The sequence below is a fragment of the Oncorhynchus keta genome, chromosome 30, assembly GCF_023373465.1.
Source record: "Oncorhynchus keta strain PuntledgeMale-10-30-2019 chromosome 30, Oket_V2, whole genome shotgun sequence".
Classification (NCBI taxonomy): domain Eukaryota; kingdom Metazoa; phylum Chordata; class Actinopteri; order Salmoniformes; family Salmonidae; genus Oncorhynchus; species Oncorhynchus keta.
This window is the reverse complement of record NC_068450.1, coordinates 58,024,390-58,032,458: the sequence shown is the minus strand read 5'-3', so window position 1 is coordinate 58,032,458 and position 8,069 is coordinate 58,024,390. Positions and strand designations below refer to the sequence as shown.

The following is an 8,069-nucleotide window of genomic DNA, read 5'->3' as shown; positions in this document are numbered from 1 at the left end:
GTGGGTTTGGTCATCACTAACTGTAAGTCAGCGTGTTCCGGTGGGTTTGGCCATCACTAACTGTAAGTAAGCGTGTTCCGGTGAGTTTGGCCATCACTAACTGTAAGTCAGCGTGTTCCGGTGCGTTTGGCCATCACTAACTGTAAGTCAGCGTTCTCCGGTGCGTTTGTTCATCACTAACTGTAAGTCAGCGTGTTCCGGTGCGTTTGGCCATCACTAACTGTAAGTCAGCGTGTTCCGGTGCGTTTGGCCATCACTAACTGTAAGTCAGCGTGTTCCGGTGCGTTTGGCCATCACTAACTGTAAGTCAGCGTGTTCCGGTGCGTTTGGCCATCACTAACTGTAAGTCAGCGTGTTCCGGTGCGTTTGGCCATCACTAACTGTAAGTCAGCGTGTTCCGGTGCGTTTGGCCATCACTAACTGTAAGTCAGCGTGTTCCGGTGCGTTTGGCCATCACTAACTGTAAGTCAGCGTGTTCCGGTGCGTTTGGCCATCACTAACTGTAAGTCAGCATGTTCCGGTGCGTTTGGCCATCACTAACTGTAAGTCAGCGTGTTCCGGTGCGTTTGGCCATCACTAACTGTAAGTCAGCGTGTTCCGGTGCGTTTGGCCATCACTAACTGTAAGTCAGCGTGTTCCGGTGCGTTTGGCCATCACTAACTGTAAGTCAGCGTGTTCCGGTGCTTTCAGCCCCCTTCTCTGACTCAGTAGAAGAGAGAGATTATAGGGGGAGGAAGAACGTGAAGTCATTCAAATGCTAAATCATTACTCAAATCCCCAAAAATATGTTGATGTTCTTTTTTAAGTAAATAAGATCGATTGAATTCTACTATATTAAGTTTCCAATACCGCGGTTGTATGCTGCTGTATAGTGAAATACCCACTAGGTACAACACTGTATAGACCAGCGCCCATTTTCACAACACGATTGGACAGACAGAGAGGACCTGATCGTAGATCAGCGCTCCTACTCTGAGACGCTTCATGAATACAGGCCCATGTCTTCCTCAGTGATGTATTGTATTTACAGACAGAGAGGACCTGATCGTAGATCAGCGCTCCTACTCTGAGACGCTTCATGTATACAGGCCCATGTCTTCCTCAGTGATGTATTGTATTTACAGGTGTGTTCTCCCATTACACAGCACCATGTAAATTAGGTTCATCATGGCCTATTACATTTAGCTGGACAGGGAACATCTACCTAATTAATGCCACTGGTAGACTGTGTGTGTGTGTGTGTGTGTGTGTGTGTGTGTGTGTGTGTGTGTGTGTGTGTGTGTGTGTGTGTGTGTGTGTGTGTGTGTGTGTGTGTGTGTGTGTGTGTGTGTGTGTGTGTGTGTGTGTGTGTCAGATCTGCTGTTGAGACTGAATATGCAGGCGGACAGGCAGAAATTAGCATTAGCACCTGCAGGGATCGTTTGATCAGTCTGTTTATAATACATCAGGTGTCCTGCTGAAGAGAGGCTGGGTAGGTAGTCATCTCTTTTCTCACATCACAGAGAGGGAGGTAGATAGGGCTGGGAAAGGAAGAGGGACAGAGCGAGACAGACAGACGGACAGACAGATAGATTTGTACCCCGTGATTGATATGGGATTTCTGCGGTGCTACATATGGGATTGCTCCATTCATGACTCCTTCGTGATAATAACTCTTATTTGAATAATTTGAATTTGAGAGAGATTGATTCAACCCACACATGCCGCAACACAGAATCACACTCAGACACACACAGAAGCACTCCCACATGCAAAGGCAGACATGCAAATCTAGTGTCACCAAGGTCAGTCCAGATTACACGATGTAATGTTTATAAAGCACCATCATTATCATCACACACAACTCCACCATCCCTCCACCTTCATAACACACACACCCCAGCCTCCATAACATCCCAGCCTCCACATACATCCCAGCCTCCATAACACCTTATCCTCCACATACATCCCAGCCTCCACATACACCCCAGCCTCCATAACACCCCATCCACCACATACATCCCAGCCTCCACATACATCCCAATCTCCACATACACCCCAGCCTCCACATACATCCCAGCCTCCACATACATCCCAGCCTCCATAACACTTTATCCTCCACATACATCCCAGCCTCCACATACACCCCAGCCTCCATAACACCCCATCCACCACATACATCCCAGCCTCCACATACATCCCAATCTCCACATACACCCCAGCCTCCACATACATCCCAGCCTCCACATACATCCCAGCCTCCATAACACCTTATCCTCCACATACATCCCAGCCTCCACATACATCCCAGCCTCCATAACACCTTATCCTCCACATACATCCCAGCCTCCACATACGCCCCAGCCTCCATAACACCCCATCCACCACATACATCCCAGCCTCCACATACATCCCAATCTCCACATACACCCCAGCCTCCACATACATCCCAGCCTCCACATACATCCCAGCTTCCATACACACCCCAGCCTCCACACACACCCCAGATTCCACATACACCCCAGCCTCCACACACACATCCATGCCTCTACACACACACCCATGCCTCTACACACACCCCAGCTCCACACACACCCCAGCCTCTATACACACCCCAGCCTCTATACACACCCCAGCCTCCATACACACCCCAGCCTCCATACACACCCCAGCATCCATACACACCCCAGCCTCTATACACACCACAGCCTCCACACACACCCCAGCCTCCATACACACCCAGCCTAAATACACACCCCAGGCTCCATAAACAGCTACAGGGTAGCCTAGTGGTTAGAGCCTTGGACTAGTAACTGAAAGGTTGCAAGTTCGAATCCCCGAGCTGACAAGGTACAAATCTGTCGTTCTGCCCCTGAACAGGCAGTTAACCCACTGTTCCTAGGCTGTCATTGAAAATAAGAATTTGTTCTTAACTGACTTGCCTAGTAAAATAAATTAAATATTTAAAAAATAAACACCCCAACTTCCATACACACCCAGCTTCCATACACACCACAGCCTCCATACACAGCCCTGCACACCCATAACAAGTCATTCTACTTCCTACAGAATAGTAATTGCTGAATAATTGATGTTGATAGATTCAGACAGATACATTTTGTCATGCACACACGCACGAACACACACACACACACACACACACTGAGGTATACACACAGGTTTACATTTACAGATCTGAAGAGCGCTGTGGAGGTGTAGGGGGTAGCTAGAAGGATAGGGTAAAGGGTTGTAGGGTATAGTAGTAGTAGGGGGGTTGCTGTTGTGGTGGTGGATTAGCAATTTATTTAACTGGTTTGTGGCAGAGCGTCAGAGCACTGTGAAATTCAACTGTTTGGCGAAGAATTCAGTCGCTAAGAACCCAACTCTTAAGTCTTGGATTTTGCTCTGTATATTTCTAATATTGTAGGGATTTACTGGACTGGTTTTGGCCCTCTGGATTCATTTATACTGTACAAACGCTACCTGCCGATATAACACAAAGGTTGTGTAGTAAATCCTTCCCTTAAGCTTAAATTGCAAAATGCTTCTCTTGATCTCTGTCCCCCTGCTCCAGTGGGTTATTCTAATGTGGATATAGTGCAGCCCTGCATGTGTTTCCCCTTTCATTTATGGCTCTGTCCAATATTGCTGGCACTGATATATTATTAGGGCCTAGAGAATTCTGGGGCCCCAAATAGAATCATGAAGCCCCAGTGAGGGGAGAACAATTGGATGGTTGGTTGGTCACTGGTGTTGTTGTTTGGTGATACAGACAGGAGAGCACAGGGACTGGTGGCGATGTGTGTGTGCGGGTGTTTCTTGGTAGTGTGCTTGCTTGCATTTTGTGTGTGTGTGTGTGTGTGTGTGTGTGTGTGTGTGTGTGCGTGTGCGTGTGCGCGTGTGTGTGCGCGTGTGTGTGCGCGTGTGTGTGCGTGCGTGCGTTATGTAGCTCAGTTGGTAGAGCATGGTGCTTGCAGCACCAGGTTTGTGGGTTCGATTCCCATGGGGGACCAGTACGTAAAAAGTATTAAAACGTATGCACTCACTACTGTAAGTCGCTCAGAGTGTCTGCTGCAATGTAAATGTGTGTGTTTCCTGGTGGTAAATGTGTGTTTTCCATGGTGTAAAACTGGCAGGGCTGGTTGTCCCGTGGGACCATGCCGAGCTATTAATAGGCTGGCGGTGACAGCAGGACTTTGATCTGCATGAGAGAGAAGCACTTTAAGAGAAGAGATGCCATGTGATCTATATATAAAACATACGCCTGTGACAGAGGCCATCACAGTAATGACAGAGATTCCATTGTAGGCAGAGGATACGTTGAACATAATCTATTTGTCTTCACTCTCATCTCGCAGTGTCCCTCATTCATTTTGACACAGTGACCAATGCAAAAGCGTACATGTCCTACATGGCTTATCATTTTCAATGCACATTCAGGGTTTACAGTGTGCTTGAAATACACCTGTGGGACTATTTTAGTGTTGTTGTCTGCTATTTCAATCTCAATATAACCCAGAGTGTTTGAAGTGCATCGTTTTCCTTTCTCATACGGGATGCGCCGGCCATATCCTGCCCACTGGGCTTCGATCACAAACCACCGCTAACTCTGGGGGCGATGCTGCCTTGTGATGAATGTGGAACATTAACACGTGTTAATTGCACTTTAAAGGGTGACGTGGTCTCATTTATTTGAGTCCCGTCGATGACTTGAATGTCATTAATGAGACAGGGATTAGGCTGATTGCAGTGAACCATAATTGGTATTAACGCAATCCATTTTGAGGGGTTTTAGTTATCGCTTATCCACAGGAAGGGACTAAGAATTAGGGCGAAAGACTGAACGCATTTGACAATGGGAATGTCTTAGGATAGTACAATGTTAACAATAAGAATGTTTTGTTCAGCCTCAGCACACTGCTGATAATAAAGGATGTAATTCATATAGGGCTTCTTACTAAATACCTTTAGGTTGGGAAAACACAATGTTTCCCAAATGAGGACATTTTTATAAAGATGTATAGACATATTGACCTCTCCCTTCTGTTCTATTTTTCCTGTTTCCTGTCCCGTAGGCTCTGACTTCCTATGTAACACCCACATCATCCCAGTGAAGAACGAGGAGGGCATGGTCATGATGTTCATCCTCAACTTTGACTACATCCTAGAGGAGGACAGCAGTGACTCTCTGGAGGGACTCAACCACACGTCTCCTGCCAAAGCTGAGCCAAGTGAGTAACCCGTCAACGCCCGAGCTTTAGCTCAGTCGGCCAAAACCCTACATTCAAATGAAACCTTACCAGAAAAGGGACTGAATGTCTCCGTTTTCTACACAGAGTGTAGTGGCTGTACAGTAGTAACACAATATTATATCGTGAGGAAAACTGAACAATAGAATGGAGCTTTAGACTTTCAAGTCTTTCAAGTTCCCTTAATGAGTACAGTTTCATACCGTTTCCCCTTGGCCATTTTAAAGCCAGGTGCTGAAGCCGGTACGCGAGTATGCAAAATAAATGTTTTATAATAAAACAGAACAAATTAGCCTTCATCTGTATGCCTATATCTGTTTAGCAGATGCAGTAGCCTATCTGACAAGTATAAAGAATTGCATCTCTCTCGCTCTCACTCTTATATTTATTTGTGTAATATTCATATCAAACAGTGGACACCTAAGCCAATAGGCTTTATGCATTCAATGCCCTGATGCATTAGTGCTCACATCTCTGACAGCTGAACCGTGAGGTGGACAATTGTTGTGTTGAGGAAAGTAAAAACCAATAAAACAATAGGCTATAATGTTTTTCATATGCTACACATCGAAACACAAGGAATAGTGTTTTTGTAATATGTTATAGGCTGTTTTTAAGGACATGTAAATGTAGCTCATTTGACCAATATCCCTTGTTTATTGATGGTGCTGGCTGAGTGGGTGGATGCCCTAATCGGTCACGCACCCAATGCAAATGATTGACCAGTGAATATATCAAACGTCCAATAAGTTAAAATCTTCCCAGTCACTTGTCCGGCGCAAGATTTTCCTAATGGAAACCCTGATATACAGTGCCTTCGGAAAGTATTCAGACACCTTGACTTTTTCCACATCTTGTTAGGTTACAGCCTTATTCTAAAAACAATTGAATGCTAATTTATTCAAAATAAAAAACATAAATATCACATTTACATAAGTATTCAGACCCTTTACTTAAGTACTTTGTTGAAGCACCTTTGGCTGTGATAACAGCCTCAAGTCTGCTTAAGTATGATGCTACAAGCTTGGCACACCAGTATTTGGGGAGTTTCTCCCATTCTTCTCTGCAGATCCTCTCAAGCTCTGTCAGGTTGGATGGGGAGCTTTGCTGCCCAGCTATTTCCAGGTCTCTCCAGAGATGTTAGATTGGGTTCAATTCAATTCCGACTTGTCCCGAAGCCCCTCCTGTGTTGTCTTGGTTGTGTGCTTAGGGTCATTGTCCTGTTGGAAGCGGAAACTTCGTCCCAGACTGAGGTCCTGAGCACTCTGGAGCATTAAGGCTCTATCTGTACTTTGCTCTGTTCATCTTTGCCTCTATCCTGACTAGTCTCCCAGTCCCTGCTGCTGAAAAACATCAACCCAGCATGATGCTGCCACCACCACCATGCTTCACCGTAGGGATGGTGACAGGTTTCCTCCATGTGTGAAGCTTTGGCATTCAGGCCAAAGAGTCCAATCTTGGTTTCATCAGACCAGAGAATCGTGTTTCTCATGGTATGAGAGTCTTTAGGTGCCTTTTGGCAAACTCCAAGTGAGCTGTCATGAGCCTTTTACTGAGGAGTGGCTACCATCTGGCCACTCTACCATAAAGGCCTAATTAGTGGAGTGCTGCAGAGATGTTTGTCATTCTAGAAGGTTATATTATCTCCACAGAGGAATTCTAAAGCTCTGTCAGAGTGACCATCGGGTTCTTGGTCACTACCCTGACCAAGAACCTTCTCCCCCGAGATTGCTTAGTTTCGCGTCCAGCTCTAGGAAGAGTCTTGGTGGTTCCTAACCTCTTCCACTTATGAATGATGGAGGCCACTGTGTTCTTGGGGACCTTCAATGCTGCAGAATTTTTTTGGTACCCTTCCCCCGATCTTTGCCTAGACAAAATTCTGTCTTAGAGCTCTACGGGCAATTCCTTCGACCTCATGGCTTGGTTTTTGCTCTGACATGCACTGTCAACTGAGGGACCTTATATAGACAGGTGTGTGCCTTTTCAAATAATGTCCAATCCATTGAATTTACCACAGGTGGACTCTAATCAAGTTGTAGCAACATCTCAAGGAGAATCAATGGAAAGAGGATTCACCTGAGCTCAATTTTGAGTCTCATAGAAAAGGGTTTGAATACTTATGTAAAGGTATCTGTTATTTATTTTTAATACATTTGCTAAAATTTCTAAAAACCTGCTTTTGCTTTGTCATTATGGGGTATTGTGTGTAGATTTTGTTTAATCAATTTTTAGAAAAAGGCTGTAATGTAACATTTGGAAAAAGTCAAGGAGTCTGAATACTTTCCAAAGGTACTGTATAGTGTATATATATAGTACAGGCTACAATAGAATGCTACATAAACTTTCCAGTGACACTGACTCGTCCAATGATGAAGATTAAGCATTGGCTACTCATCTGTGATGGCCCATGTGCTCTTACCTATATTACCTATCTCAGTTAAGCTACTTACAGGGCTGTTTGCCCAGAATTGCTTAAAAGCTGTTGAAAATGTTTTTTTGTTAGCTTCTGATTAGTCTTCTCTTTTCAGCAGTAGGCATTTGATTTGGAAATGGTTGGCTTGCGTTTTTCTCGTGTTTTTGTATTTTGAAGTTTTTCAAAAGGCAAACTGACAGCTGCAACCAATCATAAAAATATCATCCATAGATAGCAGTTCCCATTCAAGTCAGGTCTGGCAGCCATTGCTTGTGTACTCATGAGTTTAACAGTCAAGTGCCAGGATTAGAGGTTCCAAAATCCTTCAAAGGACTATTATCTATGGCCACAACGCAACAAGCTGTTCTTTATTTGGTGTGCGTGCAGCCCAAATTTCAGCCTTCCCAGCTGTAAGTGCTTGTAAGAAA

The 8,069-nt window shown here is 44.9% G+C and overlaps 1 protein-coding gene across 4 annotated transcripts in view; it reads left to right on the top strand.

Moving 5' to 3' along the window:
- Positions 1 to 8,069, top strand: part of LOC118363813 (potassium voltage-gated channel subfamily H member 7-like) — an 83,977-nt gene that overhangs the window by 20,597 nt on the left and 55,311 nt on the right. For all 4 annotated transcript variants that reach the window (XM_035745054.2, XM_052488650.1, XM_035745053.2 and 1 more), the window contains exon 3: positions 5,055 to 5,210. In XM_035745054.2, coding sequence (XP_035600947.1) covers positions 5,055 to 5,210 — 156 coding nt within the window. The remainder of the gene's footprint in view (positions 1 to 5,054; positions 5,211 to 8,069) is intronic.